Raw genomic sequence first — 13,958 nt, forward strand, 5'->3', positions numbered from 1 at the left:
TTTATCACTTATTGTATTTAATATAAAAACCTTAACCTAACTTAGCGACATATATGTACAGATCACAAGTTAGCTTACATACTACGATTTATTCTCAGTATTGTTCGGCTTCACGTGTTTTCTTAGGAATTCCTGGAACATGGCCACATCCTCTGGTTTGTCATCTGCAAAAATAAACATCTATTATTAATATGTCTTTCCCATCATGGGAAACCAATGGGTGTTCCGGTCCGGACCTTTGGGAGGCGTGCGCGGAGTCGAAATCAACACGTAGAGGCCGTTTAGACACTCATGAAATTCAAGGGGTATCTAAAATGAACTACGCGATTCATACTCAGAATCGCGAGGTCTTTCGATCCAGGGGGCCGATTTTTGAATCTCACGGCGTTCGAATTCAGAAAATTGTCACCGAAATTGCCTACTATTTTCAGTGACAATTTTCTGAATTCGAACGCCGTGAGATTCAAAAATCAGCCCCCTGATAGGAGAAAAATATGTCCCACGATTTTCGTACATTTTTCGTACCTTCCATTCCGTTATCGCCATACAAAATGTATGAAACAATGGTAACGGAATGGGAAAAAAACTTGGGACACTTTTTTTCTCCTATTAGGATTGAAAGAGCTCGCGATTCTGAATGGAAACCACATAAAAATTTTCTAATCCAAAAAAAAAGTTGAGTATGGTACTGAGATACGTTTTTTTCTTAGACTTTATCCGTTTATACGGAGTTACATAGGTCTTTGGTCATAGCAAAGACATATGAAACTCCGTATAGACGGATAAAGTCTAAGAAAAAAACGTACCTCAAAGCTCTAGAGAAAAAGGTACGGTGGCCTAGATGGCGTTACACCTTTGGGGTACGCTCGGCTAGATGGCGCTAATATTAATATTTGACATTTTAACACATATGAAGCTAACAATATGGGCCAAATTGTCAAAACTAAGGTTCAAATGTTTTAAGCTTGTTTCGAGAGATGGCAGTCTATGCACTGTGATTACACATTTTACTTTAACAGTAACTCTCTATAATACTCGATCCTATTTGGTCATAGTGACGTTATATTGATCGTAAGAAATCTCTTACTGCTTGTTATTTTGACATGATTGTAGAGTGGCCTAGGGTTCCAATTGGTTGACTGTACCTATTTCTGGCTGATTCTCCGTGCCCTCATCATCGCTGGAGCTCTCGTCTCCGGGATGCGAGAGGTATATGTCGCTCATCTCTCTTCCTATTGGCACCTCGTCGATCAGACTGCGTTTTTCTATCACGGCGTCTGAACTGTCTGAAATATGATATGTAACACCATCATAATTTAAGAGCTATGCAAATGGAAGATGGCAAGTAATGGTAATTTGGCGCTTGACAACGAGCTTCCATAATGAAATTAGGAAATTCGAGTACAGAACGTGTTTCGGAAGGAAATAGGGAACATGACTGTTCTTAAAATAAAATATTTTATACTATGCAGGAATAAAGTATCAGATAATTATAAGAAAAACATTGACAGAAGTTATTTTTAAATCCAATTTCTATTTAATAATTCAGGTAGAAATATATAAAGTAACTGAATTGACCGTGGCGTCGCTCAATTCGATTTCATACTAATTCCATATTAGCAAGTCGTTCAAATTCGTTTTGACAGTTCTTAAAAAGAAGCTGATTTGACTAGGAGGCAAGTAGCCTATTTGTGATAGTGTTTAATGAAGCGTCCCTTTGTCGCTAACCATAAAGACGCGATTGGTTATATGAATAAACTGACACAGTGGCCGTATAGCAATCGACAAAATGGGACGTTTTACTAAACTCGCTGACATTTGAGTACGTAACATGAGTACATTACATATTCTTTCTTTAACCCTAAACTAATTAACGCGTTCGGTGCCGGCGACACATACCTTGTGTTCATTTTCGTACAAAATCATACACAATAACCTAACCACAAAATTAAAATTTTGAAAAAACCCGCGACATAGTAGACCGATCTTCACGAAACATGGCTAAAAACACTCCCGACTAACTCAGCTTTCAGACAAAAAAAAACTAAATCTAAATCGGTCCATCCGTTCGGGAGCGATGCCACAGACAGACACACACACACAGACAGACAGACAAACAGACAGACACGTCAAACTTATAACACCCAGTCGTTTTTGCGTCGGGGGTTTAAAAAAATCGAAAATCATTATATTAAACACATACTTGGGCCTTTTAATAATTCCTCTTCTTTCTTTTTCTGTTCTTCCAGTTTCTCAGCTCGCATTTTTAACCAATCGGCTTTGTATTCACTGTAAGAGATTCAAAAGATTAATAAGGTAAAAAGTATAAACTAAAATAAATATCATAAAATTCCAAAAATATATACATAAATTTCGTTTTTTTCAGCCCTTAACCCTTAAATGCATAGTGATGTACATATAAATGCATCATGCATTTCTGACTCTATTGACAGCATGTCAAAATTCAAATTTAAATGAATCTTTATCAAGGTCATGCATTTAAGGGTTAATTGCCAAGAGTGACATTGAAACTTGAGTAGTTCCATGTGCTCTGCCTACCCCTTTAAGGACACCGGTGTGTGTATGTATGTAAAATTCCTAAACCAAAGAAACTGACAAAGTTCACTGGTAGCCGAGCTGGGAATCGAACCCAGGTCTTCAGCTTACGCGTCTAACATCCTCAGTTAGATCTGGTAACCCGTTTAAATTTATCTAGAGCATGCCATTAGGTATTATAAAATTTACTTACGTCTCATATTCTTCTGCTGCTTTGTCTACGAGTGTGAAAAATTCTTCAAGGCCCTGAAAAAATTAATATTCAGTTATAAATTATCACTAATATTTTTTACCTGTGGTGTGAATGTGGAGAATGGTATATGAAAGCAAGAATTATTTATGTAGGATTTACATACTTCATACTAAGAATCATACCTCGATTTTTTAACGCCACCTATTAAATACTATCATAACTACACTGATGATGCCTACAATTATTTTTTTTTAATGTGCATTGACGATAATTTTAAAATAAAGCAATATGTCATTTGTTCTTATAAAAAATAAAAACCCGCAAACATATTTGGGGCAAATATGATTTTTGCCACTTCCAGGCTGCGATGCGAATAGCGCCATCTAGTTTTACGCCTAAAAGGCCCATCCATATAGGCTTTGTCAGTCCAGCATTAAATCGTTCTTGATGAAATCATGAAAGTAATATCTAGCTAAATTGGGAACATAGTGTGCATGAAACACATGATATAACCTGTTTGTTATCTCAAATAGTTATTATAAAGATTTTTATCAATTAAAGTTTAACGCGTTAAATGTTTAACGCTCAGTGTTGCCAACTCGAATTTTGAAAAACAATACATTACGAAGTCTCACTTCTTTCGCGCGAGGGACTTCATGCATTTTTTTTTACTCACCGCTCCAGTATGCGCACTGACGCCACAACACTTGAGGTCCTTATAGAAGGTGTCTAGGCGAGCGCCATAGAGCGCGAGAGGTTGCCGACGTACGTGGCGCCGCCCTCGGTGTCTCCCTCCGCGTCCAACGCGTCTTGGAACGACTCGAAGTCTCGCATCCAGTCTACTGCGTATGCGTTGTCTACTACATCCGTCTGTAATAAATGAGTAGACTTTTATTTTACTTGCCCTTGTAAAAATCTTCCAAACATTTTATGCATAAAGCTAGGAACATACTACGCGGACGTCCGCGGTCGCGCGAGTGTGCACGGTCTGCGGGACGTGGCTTCGACTGACCAAAACATCCAGCGAGCCAGATTTCGATCGGACGTCCGTGCGCTCAAGGCCACGTCCACGACCGACGACCGATAGTTTGCAGTGTTTGCACGGTTAGGGTGTAGTGTATTGTATAGATCCGCGTCCGCGGTCGCGCGACCGCGGACGTCCGCGTAATATGTTCCTAGCTTAAGTCGTAGTACAGCTTGGCAAAAAGAGTAGAAACGGAACGATTTTTTTTTATCATTGCAACACTGAACAGTTCTCATAGAAACCGTTTTGCATGTGGCAACACGCCAGAGACAGTCTGAAAAATTCATAATCTGAAAAAATATTTGTATGCAAACTGTCAGTCCGAACTGACAGATCTATCTTTGCCTTAGGCACGCCACAGACAGTCTGAAAAATTCATATGTATTCATGTATGCAACCTGTCAGTTCAAACTGTCAGATCTCTTAGTTTGAACTGACAGTTTGCATACAAATCTTTTTTCAAATTATGAATTTTTCAGACTGTCTCTGGCGTGTTGCCACATGCAAAATCTTTAGAGTGGTTTCCGAGATCGTTGGTATACTATATAATATATATATATATATATATATATATTATATATATTATATTTATTTATATATATATATATATATAAATAAATTAATATACAAGAATTGCTCGTTTAAAGGTATAAGATTAAAATTATCCTTAGTTAAGACAATAGTTTCTAATACAAACATTACAAACCTTATTCATGACCACAATGAACGGCAGTCTAGCCTTATAGAGTATAGAGCAGGCATATAACATGTTGGACATGAATGTGACCGGTGACACACTGCGGACGGTGTCCATGACATACACAACTACGGTAGGACATGACGCAGCCAGTGTCTCTGTGATTATGGTGCCGGATGCTGACCATGTGAATACTTCTATTTGACCTGTAAGCGGAATAGTTTTTAGAAACTGCTAATGAAGAACTGGACTGTCGAGAAAGAGCTAGGGAATGCAATAACCAACCAAATTTCATAACTGGTTATGGTTTCGGTTATGCTCGAAAAGTAACCGGTTATAACCGGTTACGGTTATTTTCAACGAAAAGTGGTAAATTTTCAACGAAAAGTGGTAAATTTTCAACGAAAAGTGGTAAATTTTCAATCAAATAATTGAAAAATACAATAATTTAAGGTAAAGTATTAGATAATGAATTTTTATTTATTAGAGACAAAAACCAACAAATTAGTAAAAGTGATAATAAGACATTTTCCATGATATGATATTCAATCAGAATCATTCACAAGTAAGTGAAAATGAAAATGAAAATGAAATGAAAATGAAAATGAAATATTTATTTTTCAAGTAGGCATATTACAATGCGCATATGAACGTCAAATAAAGCTAAGGGAAAAAATATGTTATATTTTTGTTATGTTGTGTACACAAATGACAAAAATGGTAGTCACAGGCAAAAAGGCAGTATTTTCTAGTCACTAAAAGATCAAATTTATTGAATTTCAGACACAAAATAATAACCGTAACTCATCATCGTCGCCAGTGAGGTATTTAGTAAAACAACCGTTCGGGCCGATGACTGGTTTATTACTGAAGCATGCAGTTTCCTAATAATCGGTTATGAAAATTTGTCAAATAACCGGTTATAACCGATTATAACCGGTTTACATTCCCTAAAAAGAGCTCAGGGTGTGAGCCGTGTGAGAGATGGGAGGAGGTTACCTAAAAGCTGCCCAACCGGAGTCAATGGAGGAATATGATTTGAGCACCCCAGCAGTGGGTAACAGTATTCAATTTTTTTCAGAATTTACCTAAAATTGACTGACAATTTCTTTGAAAATCTACATCACATCGAAGTTATTTTTGTACAAAAATAATCTGCAATGTTTACTTAAATTGCTCTTATGCCTCAGTGATTATAAATTTCTATTATATATTTTTGGCAATTTTTTTGAAAACGAGCCTTCACCGTCACAATTATTACCACTTCTAGACATTTTCTCATATTTTGTTAGACCAAGTTGAAAAAGTCCTATGATACATTATATATTTGTAAACTAACTCTTCATAAATAAAAGAAATCATACAAGAAAAAACATTGACTAGCCATAATTATTATTCTACTTTCTTGTTCAAAAAGTAATTATGCAAAATATTTCTTACCAGGTGTGTCAATGACACAGTACTTATGTTTCTGTCCGGCCTTTTCAATGAGTTCCACGACCTGACCAAACTTAGTGGAGAACAGATTTAACGATGTAACAATGCCTCCGTTCGGACCGAGGCCATATTGCTTCATAACTTCTTTATAGTTCACTGTGTCTCTTATGTCTGCAACATAGATTTTTTTTATAACTGCACATTTTAGCTTCTGGTCTATGAAAGAATTTTAAATGTGCAATGTAATTTTTTGAAAGTTGTTACCCTTTGTTTCCCAGTATGCATTAATTAACACTTTAAGACTACAAAACATTTTCACATCAAAGGCTGGTTTAATTAAAAAGATTTGTATTATCAATAAATAATTATTACCAATATTTGCTGGATACGGCACTTCACGGCACGCAGGATCTAAGTTGATTATATACGGTCTGGCGCCATCCACGACATGACCCGCGACACGTTTGGTAAACGAAGTCTTCCCAGCTCCAGCCATACCTAAAAACATCAGTAGGACAGAGGAACATTACGAAATATTCAACAAAACATCAACACAAAAGCACAATTTCCTAACTTCCTAACCTAAAATTATCAAACATATTGGTTTTTTGGAATCTTGATCCATTGCCTCGACTTTAGGTGCAGCTATTATGAAAGTGAAGTCATTAGATTTGACCAAATAATAAGTATTTCATATAATTTTACAAAGGGAATTTTAAAATAAAGAGAAAGAGGAAATCAACAATTTCATGTCACATTTACAATTTTGGTTATTTATGTTATTTTATTTTGGATTTTTTGATGAGTAGTGATTTTTTGACATTGACATTGAAACTTATGCTCTTCGAGTCATTGTTTTTACTGCTCTACTGAATTTGGGACTAAACTAGTAGTACCTTGTGGTAAATCCTGTGCGACATTGTGGTAAATCCTGTTGCATAAGGGTATGTACGCACGGGCAATATTTGTTGCTACAACTATTTTGTCTCTCAAACCATGGGTCTTTGGGCTACTATGAAATCAAAGCGCGAAGCCCGAGACGACATACTATTACATTACAGTGCGGAAAAGGAGATGCGAAACAAGTGTGAAAAAAAACGCCGTCTTTACTGAAAAAATAAATTTCCAGTCAGCAAGTTGTCGGCCGACCGCCGAGAGTGTAGGTCAGGGTAAAAAAAAAACGATTAGTAATAAACTTCCTAGTGAAGTAACTTAAAAAACTATAATTAGGAATCCGGCTTGAAGGACCATTTCATGTTGGAAACCACAATTTCTATAGCTTCCATATGAAAAACTCAAGTTTAACTTTCACTGTATCGTTTATTTTCTAATTATTGTAAAAAAGAAAAAATATTTTTATTGGCTACATATTTTACTCCAATTACTCCATTTTTGTTTCTTCTATATTCTATTGTTTTCTAACCATAAACGATTTTAGCTTCAATTGGTTTTCTGTAAAGTCGGTTTACGGTGAGCGTCAGGACCCCTGGACCACTACAGATATTTGATGTTTAGTACATACTAAAATTTAGTACCTATTTGATACTATTTGGTACCTGAGTACATATATTTGGTACCTCCACTGATATCGAAAAATCGAGCGAATAAAGTGGCCAGACATTCTGACGTCAGGATGTCTGGACCATTTTTGGTTTACATAGTTCTAGACAACACTACTAATTCATATCTTAGTCAATATTTACAACCTATTTGGTACCTGTCAATATATTTTTTTCAAATTTTTTTGGCGTACCAGAAAAAAGTTATGATGGAATTTAAAGTTGAAAACTAGTGTAATTACACTAATTACTTTTATATTTCGACTATATTAATGCCACTAGTCAGTAGAGATGATGTGCGAGTGCCTAAAAATAAATTCCTTTTTAAGTTGACGCGCAGGAGGGCAGGCGGATTTGCCTCTATTCTTTTGACTGACGCTACATACTTCAACGGCACGGCCGGGCTCACAACTTTAAATTCCGTCATAACTTTTTTCTGGTACGCCAAAAAAATTTGAAAAAAATATATTGACAGGTACCAAATAGGTAGTAAATATTGACTAAGATATCAATTAGTAGTGTTGACTAGAACTATGTAAACCAAAAATGGTCCAGACATCCTGATGTCAGAATGTCTGGCCACTTTATTTGCTCGATTTTTCGATATCAGTGGAGGTACCAAATATATGTACTCAGGTACCAAATAGTATCAAATAGGTACTAAATTTTAGTATGTACTAAACATCAAATATCTGTAGTGGTCCAGGGGTCCTGACGCTCATGGTTTACGGACGGTAGTTTGACGTGACAACGTCAAACATTACAGTAGTATAGATGAAACAATGAGATTTTTAAATGCAAGAATTACTTATATATTATATTACCTCTATATTGCCGCAGTTGTTGTATTTAACACACATGAAAATCACAATAACATTTCACTTAACTTTATAAACATTTAAAGAAAACAGTTCACGTGTATCTTAATAAATACTCCACTAGTAATACTCTTCATTTATTTATTTAAACTTAATTGCACAAAAGCCAAATGCCCTGTCTGAGGCATTCTCTACTAGTCAACCTTATGGCCGCTGTACACATATGGCCAACGGTTCCACCAACCCTTTGTGAAACCCCTTGGCCAAGATAAGAGCCGCTGTTTACACATTGGCGAACCAATTACTTGCCATTGGCTCTTCATGAAAGATGGACGTGGAATGGAAAAGTCTAGAAAATTCTAGGTCATAGACGTTGTCAGAAAAATTTTATTAAAAAATAATAACCCCGTAGTAAAATTAAATTATTTGAAATATTAACAATTTTTTGAATATTCTGATAAGAATATTTATCTTTTTTAGGAAATACATTAAACATTTGCAAGGTTATTTTATTTCCTAAAATCTACACTATTATTGGCATAGATAAACTTATTATTTTCGTAAATATTTCACTACTGTCCTCTCTGACGGCTGACGACCAACTGAATGAAGCGCCAACGTGTAAACGCAGTTGGCCATTGGCGCCAAGATCCTTTGATGTGTGGACAAAAAACCGACACCAATCGGTTGGCCGGCAAGCGCAAGCGCCAACTGCCAACTTACGGCCAAGTAGCCCTCTACACGCTTGGCCAAGGGGGTTGGTGGAACCGCTGGCCATATGTGTACAGCGGCCATATGATTTTTTTTTAGTATCAGATCAGCCTATCAGTCTATAATGAATGCACCGATATTCCTGTTTTAGTAGCGTCTTCGGTTTTTAAAGACAACAGCAGCACAGACTGCAACTGTGAATTTGAAATTCATATTGATGATTCACAGACCAACCCCTATAGACATCCATTACAAGACGACTCGCGGTCACCAGCCTTAAGCTAGGAACATACTACGCGGACGTCCGTCGTAAAACGACCGCGACCGCGACCTATCAGTGTGCACGGAACAAAACATCCAGAGAGCCAGATTTCGATCGGACGTCCGTGCGCTCAAGGCCACGTCCGCGTCCGTCGACCGATAGTTTGCACGGTTATGTGTATTTCCATTGTCCAGATTCCCGTCCGCGGTCGATTTACGACGGACGTCCGCGTAGTGTGTTCCTAGCTTTAGTTGTATTTGCCATGATATAAGCCGTGCCCGATCAGTAACGATAACGACCAAGTAACCGACCCGAAAGCAGCTTGTGTTTTTCGCAATAAAAAAATTATCAAAATACCCTTTTTCAATCTTTAAGACATCAAAATACCCTTTTTCGGCTTAAAGATGTCAACCTGTAGTGTGAAATGGTATGGAAAGGTAACAAGAAGGTCAAATTTAAAAACAGACGGTATTACATTCCACAAATAAGTCATATTTAAAATTTATTCAGAGCGCCGAGGTCAACTTACACTGGCTATTTACGCGACTCCCTTTTCATCTGGCGCGACTGCCTGCCGTCCTTGAAACGACCAATCGCAGCGCGCTAAACACACTCCCTCCCGCTCCTCGCGCCCCAAGCACTAGTGATTTGTAGCTTGCACAAAATTTACAATATTGGCACTCTATAGGAGGTTCTCTGTGTGATGATTGCATACAATTTTAAAGAAAAAGTTGCATTGATGTCGCTCTCGTGCATCGTGCGTATCTTTCAAACCACGGCTACGAGACGGCAACAGAGACATAAATTGCCGTGTAATTTTGGGGTAATTCAATCAAAATTCAATGCAAGACAAAGTTGCTTGTGCGTTCTAGCCCTAATAAGGCATAAAGTGAATTGGATGTATTGAATTGTCTATTGTTATTGGATGGGCTAGGACAGCTTATTTCTGAACGCATCCTTGGCTCTTCGAAAAAAAAAAGTTAAACATTATGTTGTCTATACTCAACTAGTTACCAGAGACAAGCAACCATAAACACACTTTAGAGACTTATTCCAGAATATTTTGTACTTAATGAGAATACTTTTTTATGAATTCTTCTTACTGAATACATTTTTTAGTCATTAATTTTATAAATTACGAATACTATAATGAAAAATATTGTTTGATTATTGTCTTTATTGCCGGTATAATATTTTAAAATATCATATATAAAAAAAGGTATTATTTGAACCGGAAGTGCTCAGAACTTCGACATGTTTCGTGAAACCCCGTTGTTTTGCATCAAGAAAATGCAATGGCCGCCATCTTCGACTCTCGTGAATGTTTTGATCGTAGTTTCGGACTTTGAGGCAAATTTTATAAGTGCTATGCAGTTATTTGACGGAAATTGTTTCGCTACACTGTAGGACTTATTGTTACGTTCACGCGCAGGTTAGTACTGATTTTATTGAGTATTTGCTGTACAAGTGTTTACATCTGGATTTCTAAGTTCCTATCTTATGCGATACTCACTTTCACGCTATAATATCCGTGTGTTTATGTCATAAAAGGGTTACAGTATAGGTTTTATGTTTGGTTGAGTCAATATTATTAATATCCATTTTATATAAATATACAAACCTCATTTGCGTATGTACTTATATTTGTAGGCTCTTTGTTTCTACTAGTTACTTGAGACTTCTAATTATGCATTATTTCCACCCAATTGATCAATTCAATACTTTATTTCTTTCACATTCAGCGTTATTAGGTTAGTGTTTACTTCTTTTGATGTTTATCAGTGAGACATTTCAGTTTTCGTGCCACAATAATGGCGGCAGTGGATTAACCTATCTACTTATTTTAACCTTTTTTACCAATATTCTTGCGTTTTATATGCTTTATTTTGTATTTATTATTTATATATTCTCGTAGGGCATGAAATAAACAGAGTTTCATCACATTTTGGACAATGACCTCGACTGTCACATTATCCTATTTGTAGACTAAAAATATTTGAGCGAGAAAATTACGATGTGCATCGCGTGTTATCGTGTGAACTGTGAAGATTTTTGGGTAAAGAGTCAATTTTCGATTGCAGTCACATGAAATAAGGTCGGAGGCCGCAGTGGTCTCCTCGGCGTCATCTCGGGCTTGACCCAAGATGATAATATTTACAGCATGTCAGCTTCTCCAGACTTTGATCCTGCTGCCCGGCAAGTAAGTCCCGAACCCCTACACATCCCTCTTCACGACACCAATGCCCTGCCTCTGCTAACCATGCTACTCAACCACATAACCACATATTCTTATTGGCATGATATTCCTTACTCTTCTTGATCAAGACAAGCTCAAAATATCATCCTGGTTTCATTCTTGCAATGAAGACCATTTACAGACGTAATTTTTAATTACATAAGATGTGTAGGTACCTTACTAAAACAAGTGAAGCTATTTTCAATAAAGATTTTATCAGTTCAGCAACTGTTTTTTTTTTTCACTTTGAGTGTTGTGTTTAATAAAGATTTTGAAACCAAGGTGCATTTTTAATAACCTATTAGGATTGATAGTCTTAGTGTTATTTATGTTATGTATTATGAATTGGGTAAGTGTAGTAATAAGGTTTAAATGATAATGAACAGGCTCACATTTTTATCACCACATCCTTAAAATAAACAGAATTTAATATGAACACTGTTAAATTTTGTAATACTTATGTTGACTGTAAATTGATTTGTTCACTCAGTTCCCTGACACTGAGTAAATAATTGTTAATATCAGCTCCTAAAATGTTCCTGAAATTTTACTGTGGCTATAATTGCATTCACTTCATTAAATATGCTAAGTTATTTTACAGCTGACATTGTTACAACTATAATGTGAGAATATGAATGTGTGTTCAAATGTACAACATGTTTAATTTGGTGTAACTTTGTTACAGGATTACCGGCCGGCCACCTCCAGTGAAAATGTGTATGAACATGTTATGGAACATAAATTAGCAGATAATATGAGTGTACCAAGCATTAGAACTCCAGTTTTAAGGGCTCTGCCCCTTTCCCCCACCGATGGTGACCCTGAACCTGATTCTACTCACCCTGAAAGTATTATCCAGTCTGCTCGCAGTAATAATGATAAAGAAGTAGAGTACCACATTACTGACAAGAGACGGGACACTGAGATGTCTGTGGATGCACTATCCGGACTTGTAAGGATTGAGGAAGGTCTTGATAATGTTGGACGCATCGCTTACCCTATTATTCAAGAAGGAGATGACTCTGGTGATGGCAACTATGAAAACACAAGTGCCACTCTCATCCAGGCTCCACTGAACACTGCAATTGTTCAGAATGTCGCAAAACTGCCACAGAACTTCACTATAAATGTAGATGCCACTGTAAGCAACATTACAGCTATTCAAAATGTATCACAAGATGTGGGCAATCAAACTCTATGGCTGCCCACCATTCTCACTAGCGCTGCACCTACCGACAGCAAAAGTGAAGAAGAGAGATCACAATCTGGACTATCACAGATCATTATAACCAGTGAAAGCTATGTCAATGATACAACTCAATTGGGAAGACGGACAAACATAGTAACAGAAACTAACTATGCAAGCCGACCCAAATCATCAAAAGTGCAAATTTTAAGCAACATATCAATCCCAAAGAACACAAGTTATTCATCACAGTATATAACCCAGAGCAAGGAGCTCTCCTCACCAGTGTACGGCACACAGAATCATGTTTACAAGTTGAGCACTAATGTGATGTCACAAAAGCATTTAAATAATTCAGTACTATGCTCAAAGCCTCCTAAAAGCCAGTCTCTAATTGGCTGCTCCACATTGTCACCTGCAGTAATCAGCAGCCCTATCAAAAACGTGTCTTACAGTCACACTTTTACCAAAAGCTCGAATTTGAAATCTCTGGGCAAAGTGAACAATGGTGCTAATTTAAACGCCGTGGTCGCGGCCTCCTCGGGCAACACGCAGTGCCATATACTATCGCGGGTCGTGTCGGGCCCTAACAAGATGTCAGTTCACTCGGGCAGAAAATCTGTAAATACTTTGAAACAGGCGAAAAGTTCTGGACAGCTCTCGGGACAGAAGAATCAATCGAGAGCAATCAAGATAATACAGCAGGCAGGCACCGCACATAAATCAGAGACAAAGGCTTGGCCTGTCGCCAGTGTGGCTACATATAAGAACCAGCAGCCGATTTATGGTGTAGTGGACTCAAACACTTCCAAGATCATCCAAAAAGTGGGTAGTCCGACACATAAAAGTCATCATCAGATTCAAAAGCTGCCTTCTAAAGGAGAGAGGTTGGTTCTCCAATCGCCGTGCGGGCCTGTGCTTATATCGACGGCGCCTATAAGCACGAGTATGCCGCGCGGACCCCATTACGTGCAGTCGGGTGCCACGCCCAACTTGAGATACGTACAGACATATACTCCGACAGACAATCAGCTCTCTACCGTGTCTCAAGTGTCCGCCAACCAGCAGCTGACCGCACAGATACTGCAATCCCTAGCGCAGCCTAAGCTGATGCTGCATCCCAGTGCAAGTTCACCGCTGATACCGCCTCCTCAACCCGCGGAGGAACCTATGGAGCCGAAGCTGATAAATCAAAGGAGGATCGTGTTGTAAGTGCCCACTCCTTATTTCCTCGACTGAAATCATCATACATCGTAAATCAGAAAAAGGATACATTTAT

General features: G+C 37.5%; 2 protein-coding genes across 4 annotated transcripts in view; one reads left to right on the plus strand and one right to left on the minus strand.

Moving 5' to 3' along the window:
* Positions 1 to 13,958, minus strand: part of LOC125226669 (GPN-loop GTPase 1) — an 18,271-nt gene continuing 4,313 nt past the window's right edge. The window contains 9 exon segments of the mRNA XM_048130727.1: positions 1 to 164; positions 1,146 to 1,286; positions 2,204 to 2,289; positions 2,750 to 2,802; positions 3,426 to 3,484; positions 3,487 to 3,619; positions 4,480 to 4,676; positions 5,911 to 6,078; positions 6,280 to 6,405. Coding sequence (XP_047986684.1) covers positions 82 to 164; positions 1,146 to 1,286; positions 2,204 to 2,289; positions 2,750 to 2,802; positions 3,426 to 3,484; positions 3,487 to 3,619; positions 4,480 to 4,676; positions 5,911 to 6,078; positions 6,280 to 6,403 — 1,044 coding nt within the window. The 5' untranslated portion in view covers positions 6,404 to 6,405 and the 3' untranslated portion in view covers positions 1 to 81.
* Positions 10,501 to 13,958, plus strand: part of LOC125226667 — a 5,614-nt gene continuing 2,156 nt past the window's right edge. Inside the window, exons 1-3 of one of the 3 annotated variants that reach the window (XM_048130721.1) lie at positions 10,501 to 10,689; positions 11,339 to 11,457; positions 12,179 to 13,887. In XM_048130721.1, the coding sequence (XP_047986678.1) occupies positions 11,419 to 11,457; positions 12,179 to 13,887 (1,748 nt within the window). In that variant the 5' untranslated portion in view covers positions 10,501 to 10,689; positions 11,339 to 11,418. The other 2 variants (XM_048130724.1, XM_048130723.1) reach the window with 2 other exon arrangements.

Source organism: Leguminivora glycinivorella, chromosome 5 (assembly GCF_023078275.1).
Source record: "Leguminivora glycinivorella isolate SPB_JAAS2020 chromosome 5, LegGlyc_1.1, whole genome shotgun sequence".
Lineage (NCBI taxonomy): Eukaryota > Metazoa > Arthropoda > Insecta > Lepidoptera > Tortricidae > Leguminivora > Leguminivora glycinivorella.